This window comes from Cetorhinus maximus, chromosome 31, assembly GCF_964194155.1.
Source record: "Cetorhinus maximus chromosome 31, sCetMax3.hap1.1, whole genome shotgun sequence".
NCBI classification, from domain to species: domain Eukaryota; kingdom Metazoa; phylum Chordata; class Chondrichthyes; order Lamniformes; family Cetorhinidae; genus Cetorhinus; species Cetorhinus maximus.
The window spans coordinates 48,561-73,796 of record NC_135909.1 but is presented as its reverse complement, the minus strand read 5'-3'; the positions used below and the strand labels follow the sequence as shown (position 1 = coordinate 73,796).

Genomic DNA, 25,236 nt, shown 5'->3' with positions numbered 1-25,236 from the left:
GATGGGCCAGCGGGCCAATGGGAACGGGAGGCGGGGGTGGGATTTCCGGCGTGAGTTCTGGTAAGTTCGAGAAGGCGCATGGTGAACTGGTGATGGAGCAGGCGAAGGTAAGAGAGCTGAAAACACCCAAAAAAAACAGTCCCTGGTCCAACATAAGACGGGGATCAACCGCCCCCCCCCCCCCCCATCATAACCCAGGGCAGCATGAGGCCAGGGTGAGCTGCGGTTGATGTTGCACAGGCCAATGGGGTGGAGCTCAATCACGTTTAAGGAGATAAAATAATCTTTCAAAATGAAAACTAACCTTCATTGAACGTCTTCCATTCCAACTCCTCACATTCCCATTTACCAAGGGAAAAATCCGAGAACCTTTAATTCTGTCCCATGCCCAATATTTATAATCTCCCTTCAAAATGAAACGTGTCTTTCCCTCCTTATTTGCAATGGGGTTTGCAAACTTTTTTTTTGTGTGTATAAATATCACTTGGTATATTTATTTGTAATTTGTGTATATATGTCTATATATATATATATATTCATTTTTGTATATTTATAATACCTGTGTATATATTTTATATAATATGTATCATTTTTGTACATGTGTGTAATGTATGTGCATATGTATTATATACGTGTGCGCGTATGTATTATATACGTGTGCGCGTATGTATTATATACGTGTGCGCGTATGTATTATATACGTGTGCGCGTATGTATTATATACGTGTGCGCGTATGTATTATATACGTGTGCGCGTATGTATTATATACGTGTGCGCGTATGTATTATATACGTGTGTAATATATACATACATGTTGCATCTTTTTTTCTTCAATCTTAAATATTTGGGGGACATAGGCTTGCCTGCTTTTAATAAAATCTATATCATCCCTTCAGTAGCCTCCTTTAGGTGAACCCCTCTGTGCTAAATTTTTTAAAGCTTGGTCTTAAAACAAAATTTACATGATCTCTTTTCACTTCATATATATATATATATCTCTTTAAATGTTTGGTATGCATTTTTAAATTCTTCGTTTGGGGGGAAAAAAAATGTATCTGCTCTAATTTTAAATATTGGGCTTTTTTTTTTATTCTTTCAGAGGATGTGGCTGGGCCCAGCATTTATTGCCCATCCCTAATTGCTCTTGAGAAGGTGGTGGTGGTGGTGAGCTGCCTTCTTGAACCATTGTGGTCCATCGGTTTACAAACTTATTCCTAAAATGTTTATTTTCTCTCGTTTTAAATTGTCGGTATGGGTTTACATACATTTTATTAAAATAAAATGTATATTTTCTTAATTTTGTTTCTTTCAAATACTTGGCACTGATTTATAAACTTATTTTTAAATGTGTAGTTTTTTTTTCTAATTTTAAATATTGAGTATGGATTTACAAACTTTTTTCATTTAAAATAGAATGTATATTTCTTCTTAATTTTTGATTTCAAATATTGGCCTGGATTTTGCACTTGTTATCAGCTATTTGACAGCTTTTGAGTTGTGCATAATGGAAAATGGGACTTTAAATCCTGCTCTTTCTCTCCTTTTGTCAGCTTCCATTATTTGGACTGTTTCTGTGGGTGTGAATTGAATTATATTTTTAAAAAGTAGTCTTCTCCCTTCCCCCTCTGGTAGTTTTTAAATCTTGACAGCTTTTAAAGTGGGTGCCTGTTTTTAAAATTGAATCTAGTGTGTGTTCATTAGAAGTGAAAAATTATCCAACTGCAGAAAGATAGGCTGGTGTTTTAGATGGAATTCCTTCATCATTAGTCCCAACAATCATCACCGAGTCTATTTATAGTATGTGTTACTGGGAAAGCAAGTCTCGGGGGAGTGTTTTTGCTCTGGAAAGCTTTACTTCACCAGCCCCCCTCCCCCACTTTTTTGTAAAGTTGTAACTGCAAAGCTGTCCATTTTTGAGTGTAACAGAACCTCACAAATCAAAATTTCTCACTGTCGAGGCTCCCAAGCCGCCAAGTGCTTTCCAGGATAACTTTATTTAAAGCAGCAGAAGCTGAAACGCAGAGGACTCTTACCAGCTGAGTGGGGCTGCCCTCTCTTGCTTTTGCTCTCAACCTGCCTTAATGATACCTGGGAAATCTGTGTGTGTGTGCGTGTTTTCAGTTGTGAAAGAACAAGCCTAATCCCACCTCAACACCTTTCACCACTGCATCCCTGTCTCAGCTCATCATCTGCTGCAACCCTAATTCATGCCTTTGTGACCTCTAATAGACATGTCTGTTCCAATCGTCTCTTGATTGCTCTCCCACATTCTATACGGTGCAAACTTGAGGCCAAGTAAAGCTCTGCTGCCTGTGTCTTAACTTGCAAGTCCCGTTCCCTGTGCTCACTGACCAGTGTCACGTCAAGTAACGCCTTGATTTTTAAAGTCCTCATCCTTTTTTCAAATCCCTCGCTATCTCTGTAATCTCCTCCAGCTTCACAATCCTCTGAGATCTCTGCACTCCCCTTATAGCGGCCTCTTGTGCACCCCAACTTTAATTGCTCCACCCGTGCTCCTGTCTTCTGCTACCTAGGCCCCAAGCTCTGGAATTAGCTCCCCACACCCTTCTGCCTCTATCTCGCTTTCCTCCTTTAAGACACTCCTTAAAATCGACCTCTTTGAACCATCTTTTGGTCCCTGTCCTTAAAATCATGTGTGTCTCGGTGTCCTGCTTTACTTTATAATGCTCCTGTAAATTGCCTTGGGAAGTTTAATTACGTTAAAGACACTATACAAATTGTTATCCTAGTGTTCTGCACCATTATACATATTCAAACTTCTAAGTATAACTTATTTCCTGAAGTAACACCTTAGAATCATCATGTTGTTAATGGGTAGTGTGTTTCACGATTATTTTATGCATCTGACGCGTATTGTTTTGTGTAAAAGCAAAATACTGCAGATGCTGGAAATCTGAAATAAAGAAAACGCTACAAATGCTCAGCAGGTCAGGCAGCATCTGTGGAGAGAGAAACAGAGTTAATGCTTCAGGTCAACGAGCTTTCATCAGAACGAATGAAAGATCATCGACCTGAAACGTTAACTCTGATTCTCTCTCCAAGAATGCTGCTGACCAGCTGAGCATTTCTCGTGTCTGTCACTTGGTCCGCTTCTGATTTAGAACTAGCTCTGGGTGTCTAGTTTCCCAACATTTCCCTCATTCTGTACGTGCAGATAGTAAAATATGACAGTTGTTATGGAACCTTGACTCGTGTGCCCCTACAGGAGAGGAGAGAGTGTGTCTACCATGTGTCGATGTCCTGCTGGAATGGTGCGTTGCTGCAGCTGAAACTCTGTTGGAACCTGAGTCATCTGATTCATTTTGTTATGAGTACATTTCCTGTAACTTTTCTGGGCCCCACTCATCATTCCCTTTTTTTGACCAATTTCACAGTTAGTTAAACAGGGATGAAGTATTTTTTCTGGATTTGCCAACTGTTTTGTTTGGGAACTTCCTAAACTGACCTCTGGGACAGAAATTGTAACCTAACTACAATGTGAACTGCAAGGATTTTATCACAGAGCAGTGTGTGTTTCCTTTCCTAATGTACAGTCCAGATTTTTATTGGATAGCACGGTATGTTAAAACAGCTCTTTTCCAGGAAGCCTCCATTGTGGGCTACCTGCACTCAGTATTAATTAAACTGTGGCCAAGAAAGCAGCTCAGATAAAACACATGGCCTGATTTTTAACTGTGGGCCAGTTTTGTGCAGGTGAATTTGAAACTTAGCCACTGCTCCAGATATAAGTACTTTAACTTCCAGGCCGGGTTTAAATTCGACTGGCAATTTCCCACCTGTCCTAGGGAGGAAGGAGCAGAAAATCGTGTTGGCCAGAAGCTGCACGTTGACCAGGAATTTTGTTTCTACAAAGTAACATTGGTCTTCTGACCTCCGATTCTCTTCCTCGCTGTCTTCACATTATGGGAAATCCACTGCAGCTTTCTGCTCAGACCACTGTGTTGAAATTGTAGTTGAGCCTTGATGATGATGATGATGTCAGAGCCACTGTGAACTGTGTGTCTTGGGCAGGTGTCCATGCCACTGTTCAGTTCAGCAGCTTAAAATCAGAAGCATTCAGCTCTTGTGCTTTCAAAGCTTGTAAGTAACCTGGGTAATTTAATAACCCATCCACCTCAGTTGGATTGGGTTAAAATCAGCCCACGATCTTTAAACTTTGGGAGACTTCGGGTCCAAATTTCTCTCCACAGGCAAATGTACTGTTGCAGATTGGCGCTGCAAAATTGGCATTAAAACTGTTTTCAGGGTTCATGACATGGATATTAGAATATTCAGATGTGTACTGAATGGTGCTTTGAGGTTGGATTGTTTGGAGAGTAGAGGGATCCTTATCTTTCATCTGTTAGTGGGGACGGGAGAACCGTCTTTGCTAGTTGAAGTGGGATTGTATTCCAACTCCAGCTTTTGGCCATCTCTGGTACTTTGTTGCTGCATAGTTCACATTGGGCAAGTGTGTTGGTGAACAGCTCTCTCTTACTGATCATTCCACAAACCACACCATCTTGCCTTCGCAGTCAGGGGACAGTGTCTGATGGTGAAGTGGGAGAACTTTGACAGGGAAGAAATTCCAAATTCATTCATTACAAGCACTCCAGACCATACTGGAACAAACTTTTACTGTGTTTCTGTTCACTTCAATTGGGTGATGATTTTACTCTAAACAGCCCTAGTTACTTCCCTTCCTCTACCGACCCCACCCCCTGTTCCATAGAAAGGTTTTCATGCCACCCAGATTTCCTCCAAATTCTGTGCAGAAAGTGTCTTCCTGCATGTATTTGGACAGGACAGGACAGGACAAGAAGCATGCATTTGCCAACTCCCCAGATCATTTCAGCTGTATGTTTTACTGAATGTGTTTCTCTCACCATGGACAGTTTTGAGCATCACTACAGGTTAATGTGACCCGGGGGGCACATTTGCTGTTCAAGATCACTGGGATTATCAAAAGTTACTTTTAAAAAGTCATGTAGATTTGTCGCTGTTGTTACTCGTTGATCAGTATTAATTCATCAAGTGTGATAACAAGAGTCAGTCAGAGTAAAGCATTATGTACCTGGAGGTGAGTACAGAATTGTGCCACAAAGTGCAATTGTTAAAAAGCAGTCGTTTGTTGACATCGTAGATAGCTAAAGAAAAGTTCCAGCTTTGTGATGTCTTTACAATACTGAAGGATGGTGTGGCCTGGTGACTGAGTGCTGCATATAATAATGGATATCAGACAGAAGTGTCTGCACTTGATAACCTGATGGATTTAACTGGACTCCAACAAGACAGTTACTTTTATAGAAAACTGTTGAGAGACTTTTTCCCAAACCTAAATCTAATTAAATGACAATTAAAAACACTTTGTCAATCTTTAATAGTTAATTGAAGGCACTACACAGAACCAAATTCAAAGTGTCAGTGGGAAGTACTTTCTTAAAGGTTCAAAAGGTTTTTGGCTCATCTGTTGATGATCCAATTGACCTTACCGAGATGCATATTCAGAGCCAGATATCCGAGGGTCTGTCCGAACTGAGTATTGATAAGTAGTGGTGGGTTCTAATGCTGATCCTAGCGATCAATTAGATGATTGAATCTACTGGGTGCATGGTTTATCCTGCTAATGCCAGGAATAAAGACAAGTTTAGACTACCGTAGAAAAGCAGTGCAGCCTGGCATAGGAGTGGGAGTAAGGCCATTTGGCCCTTCGAGCCAGTACCATTCATTAAGATCATGGCTGATCTGGTTGTGGTCTCAGCTCCATTTTCCTGCCCCCCCCTCAAATAACCCTTGACTCCCTTGCCTAACAAAAATCTGTCTAACCTCCACTTCTTTCAGGGGAAGAGAATTCCACACACCAACAACCCTTTGGGAGAAAAAAATTCTCCTAATCTCTGTCACAAACAGACCTCTTATTTTTAAACTGTGTCCCCTAGTTTTAGTCTCCCCACAGAAGGAAACATCTTCCAGGTATCCACCCTATCCAGTCCCCTCAGGATCTTATGTTTTGACAAGATCAGCTCTCATTCTTCTAAATTCCAATAGGCGTAGGCCCAACTTGCTCAATTTTCCTTCATAAAACAACCGCTCCATCCCAGGAATGAGTCCACCGAACCTTCTCTGAATTGCTTCTAAAGCAATTATGTCTTTTTTTAAATAAGGAGACCAAAATTGCACACAGTGGACACGCAGTAGATTAAGATAAGTGTAACAAATTTTGTGCCTTTTGAAAAGTTTGGCTTTGTTGTCATGGTTCTGAGTACAGAAGCTACATTTGAATTGCCTGCATTAAATCTCCCACTCAGCAGTAACAGTGCAGTTGCTAAGAGAACTTGTTTACCCCTGGGCAGAAGAGGAGTTGACTTCAAAACAGCACATTCAATAGTTCTGTAATCTCAGCCTGTGAGCAAGGTTATAGGGACAGGAAAATGTTTGCATTTGAAGTTTACTCCCTGACTCCTCCATGGTGTTTGGGGAATGTTGAACAGAGGAGTTGCTGCGATGTAGTTTAGAATGGGTTCAGAACCTGTCAGTGGTTGCACTTTGTTTACTGCTGTTCAGCTGTGGGTCATACATATAACACAGCATGGGGTCCCAGAACCAGGTTTCGGTAAGCTGCACTCGCATTTTCCAAATAGTTTACTGATTAAAGTCGTGATAGAATATCTCTCATGAAAGGAAGAACTGGTAATACAAAAAAATGGTTATAACAGCTCTGTGTAGATCCTGGTCCAGAGCTTTCAATGTCTAAGGAATTGATCAGTATGGTTGAATAGTAATAGATTGTCGACTTGTGCAGCCGAACAAGATGAGATGAGGATCTTCGAGTATAGTAACCTTTTTTTTTTCTCTTCTTTTAAGGTGAATGAACTTAAAGAGAAGGGCAATCAAGCCCTCAGTGCTGGGAAGATAGCTGATGCCATCATATGTTACAGTGAAGCCATTAAGCTAGACCCCAAGAACCATGTACTTTACAGTAACAGGTCTGCTGCCTATGCCAAAAAGGGGGAATATCAGAAAGCCTACGAGGATGGCTGCAAAACTGTTGAAATTAAACCGGACTGGGGCAAGGTATGTAGGCTACCACTCGGTGGGGGGGAAAAGCAGTTAATATCTGCACAAAATAATTGTCACAGTCAGTCAATGCACCATAGGAATAATTTGTTGTACATGAAGCACTTTGGAGATGTGATAAGGTGCTGTATAAATGCAAGTTGGTGTGTTTTTAATGCCTTCAGTTAGTTAAGGAAGGATTGTCAGCTAGGCACTAAAACTCCCTGCTCCTTTTATAAATAATGCTACAGGATCTTTGACATTTTCCTGGCCCACCAGGCCAGGCAGACAGTTGAACTTTTCAGCAAGAGGAATTTTCTCTGACAGTCTCGGTCAGTGCAGTTCTGACCAGGTGCTGCACTGTTGATTAACCTGGATTATGATCTCTGGTCTGGAAGTGGGGGCTTGAACCCACAACTTTCCAACTCCAGTGGGTGCTGCTAACTGGGCAAAGTTAACATTCCTGAGTCTGCTGCATTAGCTGATTGGATTACATAGGTATACAGCACAGAAACAGGCCATTCAGACCAACTAGTCCATGCCAGTGTTTTTGCTCCTCTCAAGCCTCCTCCAGCCTTTCCTCATCTAAATCTATCATAACTGTCTATTTTTCTCCCTCAAATGCTTGTCTAGAATCCCCTTAAACGTATCTATACTATTCACCTTAACCACTCCCTATGGGAGCGAGTTTCACATTTCTCCCCCCCCCCCCCTCTTGCAAAAGAAGTTCCTGCTGAATTCCTGATTGGATTTATTAGTGACTGTCTTATATTGATGGCCTCTAGTTATGAGTAAGACTGCCCAAGCTTGAGCACTGACTCCACTAAATATTGGCCTAGGTTACCAAAGGACCATTGTTAGAGTTATTGTGTTTCGGATGAGATGTTGTCTCCAGGCCTTAGCTGCTTGTTCAGATGGATGTAAAAGAAGCTCAGGAAGTTCTCCTGTTGTCCTGGCCATCCTCCATTCATCAACTAACGCTGCCTGAAACTATTTGTTTCAATAATTGTGCCACGTTTAGGGTTACTCGAGGAAGGCTGCGGCTTTGGAATTCCTCAACCGCTTTGAAGAAGCAAAGAAAACCTATGAGGAGGGACTGAAGCATGAACCTGGAAACCAACAGCTGAAGGATGGAATGCAGAATGTGGATGCCAGGCTAGCAGGTAAGAAGCTAGCTAGCAGATACAAACTACTTAATGTCGGGTGGAGTTGGCAGTTTGTCTTTCAGTTCAGAGTACAATATGGCACTATTGTAACAACCTAGCTGTCACAAAAATGAAGTGAATTATTTAATCACTGCACAGACTGGACAAGATTTGTGTGTGCAGTTTCTGAAGTGTCAGTCTTAGTTTGGTGACCCATCTGATGATCAGGGAGGAAAGGCAACACTGAGTAACAGCCACATCTTCCTTGTGAAGAAAACCTGAGTTGCTCTCGAGTGCCTTGGAACAGTTCACGTGCCTATCGTTTCATTAGGGGATTTGAAGCAGGTGAGGCAAGGGAACGGATTGGAGCAAACTTATAAGTACTTTTGAGATGTTTTTGACATAACAAGGTAGTTTTGTCTCTTCGATGTTTGGGCAGTAACCTAGCAGAGCCAACTTTTATAGAACTGCTTGATTTTCATCCATTGTTATCAGTGGGATGAACATCAGGTGGATAATCCCCTTCAGCGCATTGCTGCCATGAAATGAAGATAAAGATGAAGGAACCAGATCTTCATCTTCATCTAGATGAAGGAACTGAGGGCATTCTGGCTAAGTTTACAGATGATACAAAGATAGGTGGAGGGACAGGTAGTATTGAGGAGGCGGGGAGGCTGCAGAAGGATTTGGACAGGTTAGGAGAATGGGCAAAGAAGTGGCAGATGGAATACAACGTGGGGAAGTATGAGGTCATGCACTTTGGTAGGAAGAATAGAGGCATAGACTATTTTCTAAATGGGGAGAGAATTCAGAAAGCTGGAGTGCAAAGGGACTTGGGAGTCCTAGTCCAGGATTCTCTTAAGGTTAACTTGCAGGTTGAGTCGGTAGTTAGGAAGGCAAATGCAATGTTGGCATTTATTTCGAGAGGACTAGAATATAAAAGCAGGGATGTGCTGCTGAGGCTTTATAAGGCTCTGGTCAGACCACATTTTAGAATATTGTGAGCAATTTTGGGCCCCGTATCTCAGGAAGGATGTGCTGGCCCTGGAGAGGGTCCAGAGGAGGATGATCCCAGGAATGAAAGGCTTAACATATGCCTTTGAGGAACGTTTGAGGACTCTGGGTCTATACTCGATGGAGTTTAGAAGGATGAGGGAAGGTCGGATTGAAACTTACAGAATACTGAAAGGCCTGGATAGGGTGGACGTGGGGAAGATGTTTCCATTAGTAGGAGAGACTAGGACCCGAGGGCACAGCCTCAGAGTAAAGGGAAGACCTTTTTGGAAGAGAGATGAGGAGAAACTTCTTTAGCCAGAGAGTGGTGAATCTATGGAATTCATTGCCACAGAAGGCTGTGGAGGCCAGGTCATTGAGTGTATTTAAGACGGAGATAGATAGGTTCTTGATTGGTAAGGGGATCAAAGGTTACGGGGAGAATGGGGTTGAGAAACTTATCAGCCATGATTGAATGGCGGAGCAGACTTGATGGGCCGAATGGCCTAATTTCTGCTCCTATGTCTTATGGTCTTATAACAGTTTGGCATGTCGCTGTTTGCAATCCATCCCTGATCATTCTGTCTGCTTGTTTAGAATTAGTGGATGATTCAAAGTTTTCTTTTGCTGTTCAAAAGCCTCCCTGTGCTGTGTTGCTGTATTCACATTTACTGAATGATATTTTCAGTGCAGAAGTGCACTAAAATGCAGGGTAATTCCTGTTGTTGGACATTATAGCTGTATGATTTCTTTGCAGAAAAGAAGTTCATGAACCCGTTCGCTTCCCCAGACCTGTACCAGAAGCTGGAGAGTGACCCCAGGACAAAGGCACTGCTGAGCGACCCTAGCTACAGAGAAATGATTGAACAGTTGAAAAACAAACCAGCTGATTTAGCCACGTGCGTACAGTCCTTTTTCAGAGTTTACCTTTACTATTTGGAGGAGTTTTTAAGTTAGATACAAGATCGATCTTGAAGTCACCTAGAATGCTGGCTCATATCTCATTTTATACAGCGTTTTTACTGCTATTCTGGCCACATTGAATACTTAATTCCTACTCCAAGTCTAAATCCATAGTTTTGGAACATGGATTTCAGATCTGGTGAAGGGAGTACTGTGCAGTGGACATTGAATGAAATAATCCCAGTTTGTGCCATTTATTTAAGCCCATGCGGCAGGTTTTAATTTCTTTACCAGTCTTCTCTGTTGCCCTTTTCTGAAGGTGCTTTCAGCAATACAATTCGACACATTAGCTATGCTCCGGTAGTGCTTCGTGTGAAAACGTAAGGAATTGATGTTGGCAGACAAACCATTCGTTTTCAGCCCTGGGCCCAAAGTTCACGTGCGCTCCCATAAGGGATCATTCATTCGCAGTTGGGAAGGGAAACCCTTTGTTCCTTTGCTTCCCTAACCCAAGTAGCATCTGTATTACTTTCCTGGCTATAGGTTGAATCTAGATTTTTTTTTTTCCCTTTTTGTCTAAATGGCTGAACCATCAAGGAAATAACTCTCAATTTTTTGTGATGTTTGAGAGAAGTGCAGAGTTAATGTGACTGTGTCTCTTTCTAAGCAGAATGTAGAATGTTATTCTAAATCCATCCATTTTATAGAAGAAAACTGAGCATATTACAAGGTTTATTATTTAAAAACTGTAGACCTGACCTTTGTAAAATCATGAATCTGTTCTAGCTAAAGCTATACTAAACTGGGGGAGACAATGGCATCGTGGTATTGTCACTGGGCTCATACTCCAGACACCCAGGGTAATGCTCTGGGGACCACAGCAGATGGTGAAATTTTGAATTCGATAAAAATCTGGAATTAAACATCTGCTGATTGTCATAAAAACCCATCTGGTTCACTAATGTCCTATAAGGAAGGAAATCTGCTGTCCTTTTGTCACAACTCACTGGGGATAATGCGCTGTAATGTCAAGCCCCACTGTCCCCCAAGCTGCGACAAATGTGAAAAGTTTGACCAAACCACCAGATTGTCCCAATTCTGCCTAACTGTTTAATCTAGGTTAACAGAATACAAGCACCAGGTTTGTAGACTGTTTATTGAACAAATTGTCTTTAACTAGTGGCAAAAGAAAGATATATGAACTGCTAACTTCTAACACTATAACTTAAACCCTGTCCTCTTCTTAAATCCCTTAAAGCACACATAAAAGACACACAAAAACATAGATTTTAAGGGGTGGGATAAAACAGTTCAATAGCTCCAATTCCAGAGTACAGGATTCGATGGGTTGATTTTGATCGCTGTCTGCCAAATTCCTTTTAGTTCTTGATAACACAAGGTGGTTTTCCAGCACTTTCAGTATTTAGTTTACTGGCTGAGCTAACAGAGATTTTCCCCTTTGCCTCTTGACTGGGATTTTCCGAGAGAGAGCAGGTTATCGAGATATGAGGAGGGGGAAAAAAAAGCTAGATATTATTGTGGAATTACTGGAATCCTCCACACACTGGAGGAGGTGGTTTTAAGTCTTTTCCTTTCAGTCTAGGAGCTATTCAGCTGCACTGTTCTCACTCAAACTGGTCATCTGGTCAGGAGCCAATTAAAATGCTGTTGTCAGGCAGCTCCTTTGGTCCAGGACTCCTTTCTGGCACCATCCTGTCTTTCATTGCACACTCTCACTCTGTCCCAGGACTGCAACATTGCATATATATCTTATCCTGCTATAAGACATAGGAGCAGAAATTAGGCCATTCAGCCCATTGAGTCTGCTCCGCCATTCAATCATGGCTGATAAGTTTCTCAACCCCGTTCTCCTGCCTTCTCCCTGTAACCTTTGATCCCCTCACCAATCAAGAACCTATCTATCTCGGTCTTAAATACACATTTAAATTGTATTTTAAGTGTAAGTGTATTTCAAATACACACCTGCTATGGTGGATGTGTCTTTCAACCTGCAGCCTTATCCACTGCCCAACAGAAAATAAAAAGATATGTTCTTTACAATGGTTCGACAGAAATAAAAAGATATGTTCTTTACATCACCTGGCCTGGCCTACATGGGCAATAAATGCTGGCCTTGCCAGCGGCACCCACATCCCATGAACAAATAATTTTAAAAACAACCAATCTACCTGATAAATGGATACTGCTTAAGTGAATGCATGAAGTTGTGACTGGAATAGCCTGAAGAATTTCAGACTTGTTAAAAACACTACAAAATATACAAAGATAGACAAGAAATTTCTGGCTATCTTTCCAATTGGGAACAGTATGTTGTTGAATGGAGCTGGTGTCTTCTACTTTCTCAGGAGACTACAAGATCCCAGAGTTATGACAACTCTAAGTGTTTTGCTTGGAATTGATCTACAAGGCGCAGAGGATGATGATGATGAGACTCCAGTTCCACCCCCACCTCAGCGGAAGAAGGAAACTAAACCAGAGCCAATGGAGGAGGACCTCCCTGAAAATAAAAGAAAGGTACGGTAATTGAGAAGAACACCTTGGAACTCAATGTTGTTAGTAGTATGTTAATTATATTGTTAAGCTATACGGGCAAAAAGCATTGTTTAATTAAGTACTTTGAGCACATATAAATAGGGGATAAGCTGTTAACTGTGGCTCAGTTGGTCATGCACTTGCCTCTGAGTTGCAAGGGTTTGGATTCACGTCCCACCTTAGGACTTGCACAAATATTGTGGCTGACACTCCAGTGTCGTATTGAGGTTGGAGGTGCTGTTCTTTGGATATGGTGCTCAACTGAGGCCTTGTCTACCTGGTTGGGTGTTGGTCAGAGATTAACTATTTAGGTAGCGCCTTGTTAGTCTAGCGGTTAGTATCCCAGCCTGTCATTTAGGAGCCCAGGGTTCAATTCCCTAACCAGGAAGTGTCTAAATAATTAGAAATAGGGGATAGCTGGGACACTAGATTGTGTAGGAGGGGAGCTGTAAGACTGAACAAGTCAATAAACTTGCAATAAAGAAAAGCTCTATATCTTGGTTTCAGCTTCACCAACTGGCTTGGATTCTGTTAACAAATATCTTGATTAATTTGCCCCTCGTTCCTTCCCATTGTTGTCCTAATTATGTATCTTTGCATTAATCTTTAGGCATTGAAAGAGAAGGAGTTGGGTAATAATGCCTACAAGAAGAAGGACTTTGAAACAGCGTTAAAACATTATGAACAGGCAGCAGAACTTGACCCTACAAGTATGACCTATTTAACTAACAAAGCAGGTAAGAATTGCAGTGAATTATTTTTAAACTTTTTTTTTTGAGTGCAGCTGAACCATGGAGTGTGGTGGGCTACAAGTGTGTAGTGGTGTTTTACTTTCTTACCCTTAATGCATTAGTTTCATTAAATTTTTATGAGCTTGTATTTCTCTACATTTTAAATGGCCCCAAGAAGTCATTGTATTGCAATTTATTCAAGTTGGGAGTTGGAAAGTCCTGATGAATTCTGAAGGGCACTTAGGTTACTGCAGGTAATGCATTCTTGCCCTCTTGGTCATCAGAAGGCCCATTGGAGGTCATGACCCAGCAAATACTATGGATTGAATCTGGATCTTTCCTTGCCTAACTTGCTGAACTATCAAGGAAATGACAGCAGTCTGCGTTGAGGCTCTGGGTTAAGGTTGCTTCTGTCTGCTGTCTAGGGAATTGTTTGATGTTGGGGCTTTAAAAGAGAAGAGGGGAGAAAGACGTCCAACCAGTCATGAAGGGTTTTAATTGCTTAAACAATGATGGGTACTAAATTTGCAGTTTCACTGTACCTTGGAGAAGAGGTGTACATAACCCTTCGTGCATTGAATTTCTGTTCCCTCCTTCCCTTCCCAAAATTTCATCTTCTAGGAAGCCAGACACCACACGCGGGTATGGCGGGGTGGGAATTGCATTGATTTTAGCCTAGCTATCTTCTTTTTTTTTGAAATTATTTTTGAAATTATTGCAGAGCCAGAGAGCTGGATGCCTATCTGTCCTTCTCACTTGAGTTGGTGCATGGTGTGAAAAGATTCAAACATGGGGAAAAAATGATTCTCCCTTTTTTTTTTGTAAATAAACATTTGCCTTAGAATCAGAGTGGTTACAGCACAAAGGCCATTTGGGCCATCCTGTCTCTGCTGGCTGGTGTTATACCACCCGCCTTTTCTCCATAGCCCAGCAAATCTTTCGTTGAGAGTAATGATCCAATTCTCTTTGAAAGTCAAGATTGATTCTGTCTCCACCACACTCTTGGACAAAGCATTCTGGATCCTAACCACTTGCTGTCTTTAATGAGCTTTGGCTAGGGTTATCTCCTAAAATATCGTTCTATTCTTGCAGCTGTGCACTTTGAGCAAAATGAATTTGACAAATGCCGTGAAATCTGTGAAAAAGCCATTGAAGTCGGAAGGGAAAACCGTGAAGATTACAGGCAAATTGCAAAGTAAGTAACCCATGTGTGTGGTCAACAGAATTTGTCTAATCAAAAAATATTATCGGATTTACTGAACCCAGCACATAATGTGCTTTACCGGTCATTCACTGGTCCAAGTGTGGTAGATTAGTATCACTTTTTATACCCTGTTTATAATATTTTAAATATGTTTGGAAGGGCAGGGTTTAAACACTGGTAGTTTTCAGTCTACTGTACTGGAGTTGCGTACCATAACTGTTCCTTCCAATTCTGAAATACAACTTCACACTTAAAACTTCAAACTTTATGCAGACAAGTTTTGTACAATACACATATCAAGGTTTTAAAGGTCTTTAGATAGACTTTAGTGAGGTGTCTACCTGAAGCATGCTTCTTTGTTCCTTGATAAAGGTTCAAATTACCTTTTTAGTGCCTGAGATGCACTATTTTTCATAGCTCACATTATATAAAACCTTACATAAAAAGTACTTCAGAGACTTGATCAAAAATCATACCTCAAACTGTAGGAGGAGACATTGGGAAGGATAACCAAAATCTCAGCTAAAAGTGGTGGGTTGTGAGGAAGGTGTTTAAAGGCAGAGAGGGGTTAAGGGACTAGGGAGGAAACTATTGAGCCTAGGCAGCTGTAGGAATGGCCACTAATGGTCATGCAGAAAGATGTGCAAGAATCGGGAATGGAGAGCTTGGGGTATGGGCTTTGTGAGATCGGAAGGGAAGAGGTAAAGCCATGAAGTGATTTTAAATAACTGGAAGGCAACTGGGTAAGTAAAGAGGGATGATGGAATAGTTAGACTTGGTGCAGGTTGAGATATTGGTGCAGGTTAAGAGACAGGCAGCAGAGTGTTGAGCGAGGTGAAGTTTGTAGAGGGTAGTGGGTGGGAGGCAGTAAGGGGAGTATAGCAAGTCTGGAAGTGACAGAGGTGTGGATAAGGGTTTTACTGGCCTGTGCAGGTGTCACTGCTGTGCCCAGCCTGCCAGAAAGCTTTTTTAAATTGCAAGCCAAGCCCAAAGTGAAAGCAGCAAAGGCTAAGAAAGCAGCGCCAAAGCCTCTACTTGGGGACCCCCATGTCTCTTAGCAAAGAGCTGATCTCTGTTCCAGTACTGGAAGCAGATTTCAGATAGAATTTTTTTTTCCCCACAAATCCAGACCTGTGCTCCACACAGCCCCTCTCCTACTCTCTGCAGTAAAACAGAGGGATGTCCCTGTCTCTTCGGAACTGGGGATGTGTCTGGGTGCAGTCAAAGTTTGTGTTAGTTTCCTTGTTCGTAGTCAGGGTGAGAGTCTGTAAAACAGTAAATGTGGTGGAGCAGTACTAGGACTGAAGCAAACACAGGCTTTATTATTACCATGATAAAGTTACAGATTATGACAGGGACTGAAGGCTACAGCTGTGGTCTGCCCAAAGTTTAGCTGGAGGAAATTATGGCTGATCCAAGACTGGTTTTCAGGCAAGTACTGTATATACTTGAGTAATCGTTGATTGTGTGTAAAAGTCAACCCCTGACCTTTGGTCAAAACATCCAAACTCTTTCTATTTATCACCCACTTCACTGCTGAAGTCAAACTCACCCTGGTGCAAACCGACTTGGAGGCAGCTGTCACTTCTCATGTCTGAGCAGAATAATAATATTTTTTGGCTTCTTTTGCTCTAGTTTTGGGGGTGGCAGGAACAGCCTCTGTCCTGGCAACTCTATGATCTGCTGATACAATGCCAAAAACGATTAGATATTGAGACAGTGGGACAGATTGGATTTCAACCCCTCAGAAATATTACTTGTTTGGCTGAAAATTTGGTCTCAAACTCTACTTTTGCACAAGTATCAGCATCACTGGAAAAATCAAGTCAGCTTTCACATGGAAGTCTCCAAGAAACAGCATATTGAAACCGTTGTTGAAAATTCTGTGTACATAAACCACCCCTCTTTATACTCCAATCATCCAATGGATTAGAAGCTTGATTCAGGCTATTTTGCTGCAATACATGATTGGATGGATACCCCGATTGGTGAAATTCAAGCAGAGATGGCAGGAAGACTTGGGAGGCGACCAACACAATCGGGGAGGGAGGAGTTGATGGGGATTGTTTTATTTGAGGAATGAGAGGGACAATGCCTAAGGAGAGGGAACCATTTAAGATGACTATTTGCATGGGACCCACACAGGAAAATTGGATCGCCAGAAGCTTAATGGGCTCAAGGGAGAAGAAATTTTTTTAAAGCTAATTGCTCCTGTTCAAACTTGAGATAAGTCAAGAGGTAATGGTAATCTACAATATCTTATTGGAAAACGATGATTAATTAAAGGAGAGGAGAGCAAAGCTGGCACATTCCCCAATGCAAATGATGCCAACTCCTCAGCATTTCCCATGTAATTACATTTAGTTGACAACTTAACATCCTTGTCCTCTCAGGGCATATGCACGAATTGGAAACTCCTACTTCAAGGAAGAGAAGTACAAAGATGCTGTTCACTTCTACAACAAGTCTCTCGCAGAGCATAGGACTCCCGAGGTCATAAAGAAATGTCAACAGGTGAGTTTTCTTTGGTCTTGGAATGGATTTTTTTTTTTTTAAATGATGCTTGAGCAGACAGTTAGTTTTAATGCCCCATGATCCTGGCCAGGGAATATCACCGATTTCCCTCCCCACAGCACCCTGTGCATCTAGTCCTTATGGCTGCAAAATGGGGGGTGGAAATGGTCAAAAGAGCGGATGTTTACAGCTGTTTTAAACCTCTTTCTTTGCTATGGTGGGAAAATGCCTGCCTTCTGTTGCAATGGGGTCGTGTTTGCTTCTGTGTGTGGGGAATTCCTGTCATGAAAGACTGATCTGAATGTCTGTGTTCATGTATTTTGTCCAGTTTTACTCGGGGCTTTATTTTCTCAAATAACTCCACTGTTTTGTAGGCTGAAAAGATCCTAAAGGACGAGGAGCGGGCAGCTTACATCAATCCTGAGCTTGCCTTAGAGGAAAAGAATAAAGGCAATGAGTTCTTCCAGAAAGGTGATGCCACATTAAGATTAGGTTCCGCAGATATTAAAATGCAGGAGGAAGCGAGTGTAACCAATGTTGGGATATGATTGACATGCCTTTGTTCAAATTTTTTTTAAGCAAATTGGAGTAACCCTGTAGCAGCAAGATTCTGACATCTGAAGATGCCACCATAGAACCTGATACTGCCATCAGTATCTAGAAAACAAGTCACATTTACCCTGTGTTTTAGAATGAACCCCAATCAGATTTTACTGGGGGTTTTTTTTGAATACTAGTCCTGTTGCGGCGATTCATTGCTTTGTGCTTCTCATGGTGACCCACCATGATGCCATCTGTGCTTTTGTATTCAACCATTCCCCTGTTTATTTTTAACAGCAGAATGCATCAAAGCTGCTCACTCCCCCCCCCCGCCGCCCCCCCCCCCCATCCTGAAAGTATGTGCCTGCCCCGCCCCACCCCCACCGCACACTCTTCCTTTCTCCCCACCCCCCACCGCCCAACCCTAGAATGTATTTTAACCTGTTTCAACTTGCGTTTGACAATTTAAGTTGGGATATCATCAAAACTATCCAAACTTCCATTGGTTTAGGAGTTTCCGGTACAACTCCCAGCAGCAAAGATGGAATTCCAATCCACGTTCAAACTGAGGTTTGGTTAGAGCCTCACAGCTATATAGCCTCTGGTTTCTAATGGCAGGAGTTCCAGGGTCAGACCCACCTGAATTTTTATTTGGCAGTCTCTTGGTGACATTACCCACACCAGGTTATAAAATCATAGAATCTTACAGTGCAGAAGGAGGCCGTTTGGCCCAGATCCACCTATTTGCTTTTGAAAGAGCTATCCAATTAGTCCCACTCCTTTTGCTCTTTCCCATGATCCTGCACATTTTCCTTCTAATTTGAGATGTAATTCCTTTACAAAAGTTACTGCTAATCTGTTTCCACCATCCTCATCCCAGATCATAACTTGCTAAGTAAAAAAAAAATTCTCGTCTCCTTGCTAGTGTTTTCTTTGCCACTTAAATCTGTGTCCTCTGGTTACTGACCCTCCTGTCAGTAGAACTGTTTCCTCCCATTCTACTCTATCAAAGTCCCTCATTATTTGGAACACCGTGCTCCTGTACATTAGGTGAATGGAGAGGGAAATGGCTACAGGACCTACTGTGGTTCAGCTTGCTCAGTGAACCCCAAGGTTGTGAATACCCAAATACCCTCGAATGATTTCACTGATAGAGGTGTATCAATGTTTGCTTTAGAACCAAACCTTCGCCACAGAAATGCTAAACCTCAGGAGACTCTGACATTTAGCTTTGCTGAGATATTAATAAGAAATACTTCTGCTAATATATTCATCGCTCATTAAGTTATTTGAATATGCTCACCCAAATAGGGGCAGATTCAATAAGTGTTATTACTTAGTCAGATAATCTCAGCAGTGGCATGAGGGACCAGTGGCCTGGTTCCCACTCACTATCTTTCCAGTTCCTGACATCTGGAAATGGGCCATAGCAGAGCAAAATGAACAGCAAACCCACAGAAACAGAATAGAAATTTATCTTTATTGCAGTAGCTCGCATTGTTGTAATTATTGGAGTTGAGTACTTCAGAAACTGTGATTTGACGAGTTGGGCAATGAGAAAATGGGGAATTTGCATTCTTACAGTATTGAATAAATGGTTTGATTTAATTGTTGGTTGACTTCGGTGGGGGTGCTTTTGTGGGGCAAATCGCTTATATTTAGCATTGAGTCACTTGCTATCTTTGTATTTTAATTAAGCACTGGGAAGTTATTAGTTTTACTTTCGTTACACGTAGACTGGATGCTGTGTGTGAAGAGAATTATGGGCATATTCTAAGCAAGTTTTTTTTTAAGTCATTGAGCCACATTTATAATCAGCAAAATCCCATGAGTATCATGTACACCTTCTATAATTTGAGGACTGCAAGTTATAACATGTCTGCATAGATCCTGCATGATGCAAACTTGCCTCTGTATGATTTATGGTATGTAATGTATGGGTGACCCTCTCATTTTAATCACAGGTGATTACCCACAGGCTATGAAGCATTACTCAGAAGCTATTAGACGCAATCCTACTGATGCTAAACTCTACAGTAACCGAGCTGCCTGCTATACCAAGCTCTTAGAATTCCCATTAGCTTTGAAGGTAATATTTTGTAAAGTATTTTTACGACTGTTACCCTTGCATTTCCCCCAGCTTGTACGGTTGCTAAATTTGGAGAGGAGTAGAGCTGAAACAGGAGGATGTCTGGTTAACTCTCTTCACTGCTCAGTTACAAAGGGGTTTGATGGGGTTGATGTGGAGAAACTGTTTCCACTTGTGAATGAGTTCAGATCAAGGGGCAGAAATACAAGTTAGCCAATAATGCATAATTTAGGAGGATTTTCTTTACACACAATGGTGAGAGTGTGGACCCTATTATCACATGGAGCGATTGTAATAGATAGTGATACATTTAAGTGGAGGATTAATGTTTGATGAAAAAGTGACGAGTGGGATACAGTGGCAACTAAGAGGAGTTAATTCAAGTGGAAGAAGGCTCATGGAGTAGAAGTTCGAGTTGGACCAAATAACACTCTTTTTTGTGATGTAATCATACGTGATTAACTCATATTGGCTAGTTAGGGGAGAGGGAAAACAGTCATTCAGTAGACACCTTTTGGCTACAGGCAGGGAGGGGGGAATATCAGTTTTTGCATTATCCATTGGCCTTTGTAGGATAGGTATAGTTGTGAATTCTGGGTGGCAGGATTGGCCCAACTGACCTTTCCACTTCCAGCCTAGATTGGATAATGCCTAGACAGATTTTGCATCAAGGCTCATGCTTTTATCCTGACTTGGATATAAGTGCTGGAGGGAAGTAAGCACCAGCACATTTCGGTACGGATAAGAGAATTTTGGACAAGATAGACATGTTTTCTAAAAGTTGCAGACCCTTGGTGGGATATGGTTTCCAGAATCCATTTTGGAACTTGAGTCTTAACTGTGACAAGATATTAATATGAATTAGGAGTCGGTCTTTTGGCCCCTGGCACCTGCTCTGCCATTCAGTAAGATCATGGCTGATCTAATTGTGGCCTCAACTTCACTTTCCTGATATCCTTAGATTCTTGACTAACAAGGGAGTCAGCTTACCTCTGCCTTAAAAATTTTCACTGACCCTGCTTCTACCGCTCTCTGGGGGAAAAGAGTTTTAGAGATTCTCAACCCTCTGAGAAAAAAATTCTCATCCCCATCATAAATGGGAGACTCCTTATTTTTAAACGGTTGCCTAGTTCTAGATTCTCCCAGAAGGGAAAACATCCTCTCAGCATCCACCCTGTCAAGTCCCCTTAGGATCTTATACGTTCCAATAAAATCACTTCGTGTTATTCTAAACTTCAATGGATGCAAGCCTAACCTTCCTTATAAGATAACCCCCTCATCCCAGGAATAAAATGAATGAACCTTCTCTGAACTGCATCTAATGCAGTTATGTCCTTTCTTAAATAAAGAGACCAAAACTGTACACAGTACTCCAGATGTGACCTCAGCAATACCCTATACGACTGTAGCAAAACATCCCTACTTTTATATTCTATTCCCTTTGCAATAAACGTCAACATTCCATTTGCCTTCCTAATCACTTGCTGTACCACCGCTTGCAAGTTCCCCCTCCAAGCCACTCACCACCCTGAATTAGAAATATATTGCCGTTCCTTCACAGTTGCTGGGTCCTTCCTTCCCTAACAGCACTGTGGGTGTACTTACACCACGTAGACTGCAGTGGTTCAAGAAGGCAGCTCACTACCACCACCTCGAGAGCAATTAGAGATGGGCAGTAAATGCTGGCCTAGCCAGCGACACCCACATCCCATGAGCGAATGAAAAAAAAACCAGCATACTTTTCCTTATTCATATACGATGACACTCAGATCCCTCTGTACCACCAAATTCTGCAATCTCTCTCTATTTAAATAATATGCTGCTTTTCTCTTTTTCTTGCTGAAGTGGACAAGTTCACATTTTCTCACATTATACTCCATCTGCCAATTTTTTGCCCACTCAGTGAACCCTTTGCAGACTCCTTATGTTCTCTTCACAACTTACTTTACTACCCATCTTTGTGTCATCAGCAAATTTCAAAGCCCTACAGGCAATGACTCTCCAACAAGGGAGAATCTAACCATTACCCCTTGGCATTCAATGGCATTACCATCACTGAATCCCCACTATCAACATTCTGGGGGTTACCATTGACCAGAAACGGAATTGGACTAGCCATATAAATACTGTGGCTACAAGAGCAGTTCAGAAGATAGGAATTCTGCAGTGAGCAACTCACTCCCTGATTCCCCAAAGCCTCTCCACTATCTACAAGGCACAAGTCAGGAGTGTGATTGAATACTCCCCACTTGCCTGGATGAGTGCAGCTCCAATAACACAAGAAGCTTGACACCATTCAGGACCCCCTTCCACAAACATTCACTCCCTCTACTACCGACGCACAGTAGCAGCAGTGTGTACCATCTACAAGATGCACTGCAGGAATTCACCATGCCTCCTTAGACAGCACCTTCCAAAACCTTGACCATTACCATCTGGCACAAGGGCAGCAGATACATGGGAACACCACTGCCTGAAAGCTCCCCTCCAAGCCACTCACCATCCTGACTTAGAAATATATCGCTGTTCCTTCAGTGTTGCTGGGTCAAAATCATGGAGCTCCCTCCCTAACAGCACTGGCTTTACCCACACCACAGGTTCTGCAGCAGTTCAAGAAGGCAGCTCACCACTGCCTTCTCAAGGGTAATTAGGGATGGGCAATAAATGCTGGCCTAGCCAGCAGTGCCCACATCCTGTCAATGAATAAAAAAACACTTGGTCCCATCATCCAAGTTATTGATATAGATTGTAAATAGTTGAGGCCCAGCACTGATACCTTTGGCACTCCACTCATCACGTCTTGCCAATCCAAAAATTACCCATTTATGCCTATTGTTTCCTGTTAGCTCTATCCATGCTAATATGTAATACCCTACACCGAGTTCTTATTTTGTGTAGTAACCTTTAATGTGGCACCTTTGCCTTCTGGAGTACACCATATCCGCAGGTTCCCTTTTATCCAGGTTGCTTGTTACTTCCTCAAAGAACTTAATAAATTCGTCAAACATGAATTCCCTTTCACAAAACCATGTTAACTCTGCCTGACTGAAGGCCTGTTGTCCTCAATCCTTCCTGAGGTGAGCGCTCACTCCTTGCTCCACCTTTTGAAGACCCGCTGCTCTCGCACCTTCCCGAGTTGAATTCTCACTCTCTGTGCTGTTATTCAACTATAGGTCAGGGAAAGAATGTACATAACGGAACCCACTTGCATCTTCAAGCAACATCAACACATGTACGTTTTCTATCGTTGCTTACTGGATACCATGCAGGAGTAGGAATTCTGGTTGTGGTTTTTTTTTCTCCCTCATATTCCAGAACTAGCCATGTGCAAATGAAGGTCACAAATCTTAAGTATGCTGCTGTGGCTGAATCACTGACCAATTGGGAGGCATACATACACTGTACTGGAAAGTCACTGGCCCCACATGCCAGCCGAACTGGTTTTAGAAGGCAGAATGCAAGTTTCAGTTTGGCAATCTTCCATTCCAGCTAATGGATGAGTTTCAGATAACTGTCTTTGACACTCGCTAGCTAGAGTAAAACAGAAAAAAGCAGGGATTTTTGTTTAGAAAGGTTGATTATTATTCATCTGTACCCAATGAAAATCTGCCTCAACTGGACCACTGCTTAGGATTGGGAACAACCATTTTCATTTGCATGCTGCTGGCTACAATAACGCAGCTGTGATGTTGTCGTTAGTAGGATGGAAATGAAAATGAATTTTCTAACTTCCTCTTGGAAGGAGTGTTGAATGGAGGGTGCTGAATCTCTCAGTATTGAACACAATATAGTGGAGACCAAGGGATAAGTAAGAGGATTGGTTTTGAATTGTTATTCAAGTAGATTCAGAATCTAAATCTGAACTGTGGGCGTTTGTGGTGCTATTTTTTGAAGTGGGATTCAGTCGTGGGGATAAATTCCAGGTGCTGCCATCGTACCTGAGGCTGTGACTGCCCTTGTTAGAAAAGTATTTATAGGTCTTGAAGACACCAGTCCTTGTAAGAAAGTGTAGAATATCCACTGTTTTAAATTTTAACCACAAGCCAGTATGATTATAAAACAGATTTATCACTTCTTTTACTTATTTTCAGTTTAATTTGATGGACTGGATGAATCTTATTCTTTCCATTCCCACTCCCCTCCTTTTACATCAAACTATGGCATTTTAATCTCCCATACGTCTTGATTTGTGAATCTTACATGAATAGTAATTTCAATTTGTAACTGGCAATAATTTAAGATGCCTTTTCTCTGTTTACAGGACTGTGAGGACTGTATCCACCTTGATCCCACATTCCGTAAGTAGCTCTGATTTTTATGAGATCGTCAGTCTGTGTTGTGCTGACTTTGAAACTCTGCTTGCTTAAATTCATACTTATTTTTGTTAGTAGGGAATGGTGGATAGAAGTTGTATTAGTAGATCATAACGTCTATTTTAAACATGAAAGTCTAACTTGCTTTGTTAACAATTTGACTGTCAAAAAATGTGCCTCATGAAACTTCATTTGGAACATTGTTCTGGTGGGCAATTCCTTCCTCTACTAGAAAATGGTTCCATTAGCAATGGTAAGTTTGTGGTGCCTCACCAAGGCACTCATAAGCAGAGTATACTTGTAACTTGTAAAACAATAAGTAATTCATCCAGGGTTGAACACATGCCAGCTAAGTGGCTGGTTCAGACACCTCTTGCTGAGTGTTATCCTTGGGTTATCACTAGGGATGGGAAAATACTGAATATTCAGTACATTTGAGACCAGTATTGCATAGTAAGCAACAAAAAAAATCTAAAGAGTGACTGGATCGCCCTAGAAGCAAGATTAGTAGAGCACAATGGAGAGAGTTAGCCTGGCAGACAGTGAATCAAAATATGGGCCCTAAATTCCTTTGAGAAAATCCAGTTGTTTTAAATATCTTTTGTCTCTGATATGGAGGTGATCTGCTGTTAATAGACACTGAAAGTTGCAAACTAATCTTAATTCAAATGCACTACCTGATTCATTGTTGATTATTAATTTTATTTTGATTAGTTAAGGGTTACACAAGAAAAGGAGCAGCCCTTGAGGCCTTGAAGGATTTCTCCAAAGCCATGGATGTTTATCAGAAAGCACTTGAGCTGGACTCTAATTCCAAGGTAAGACTGGATCTTCATTCATTTCAGCTCTTGTTCTGTTCATGTAGGTTATGATGTGAACCTGAGGAGAGAGCATTGCAAACTGAAGTCTCTGGTCATGCAGTTTTAGGCACCACAGTGTGTTTGGTGTTCAACAGTGCATTGCAGCAGTGACATGGCATAGGCTGCTTTTCTCTCCATGGAAGATATATTATGTGAGCCGATTGCTTGTGAGCTTCAGAAAAGTTCCAATATTTAAAAAGAGATAAAAATCTAACTGCAGAAGTCATCAATCTGTTTGATATCAGATATTTCCTCGAAGGGGAAAGGTAGGGCAAACAAATTCGGAGCTCCCTGGATGACAAAAGCAATAGAGATTAAGATGAACAAGAAAAAG

The 25,236-nt window shown here is 41.6% G+C and overlaps 1 protein-coding gene across 1 annotated transcript in view; it reads left to right on the top strand.

Moving 5' to 3' along the window:
• The window catches only part of stip1 (stress-induced phosphoprotein 1), a 28,947-nt gene continuing 3,711 nt past the window's right edge, over positions 1-25,236 (top strand). Inside the window, exons 1-12 of the mRNA XM_078532961.1 lie at positions 1-107; positions 6,866-7,075; positions 8,079-8,220; positions 9,953-10,094; positions 12,465-12,633; positions 13,262-13,388; positions 14,475-14,577; positions 16,980-17,100; positions 17,475-17,571; positions 19,605-19,729; positions 23,991-24,027; positions 24,757-24,860. Coding sequence (XP_078389087.1) covers positions 18-107; positions 6,866-7,075; positions 8,079-8,220; positions 9,953-10,094; positions 12,465-12,633; positions 13,262-13,388; positions 14,475-14,577; positions 16,980-17,100; positions 17,475-17,571; positions 19,605-19,729; positions 23,991-24,027; positions 24,757-24,860 — 1,467 coding nt within the window. The 5' untranslated portion in view covers positions 1-17. The remainder of the gene's footprint in view (positions 108-6,865; positions 7,076-8,078; positions 8,221-9,952; positions 10,095-12,464; positions 12,634-13,261; positions 13,389-14,474; positions 14,578-16,979; positions 17,101-17,474; positions 17,572-19,604; positions 19,730-23,990; positions 24,028-24,756; positions 24,861-25,236) is intronic.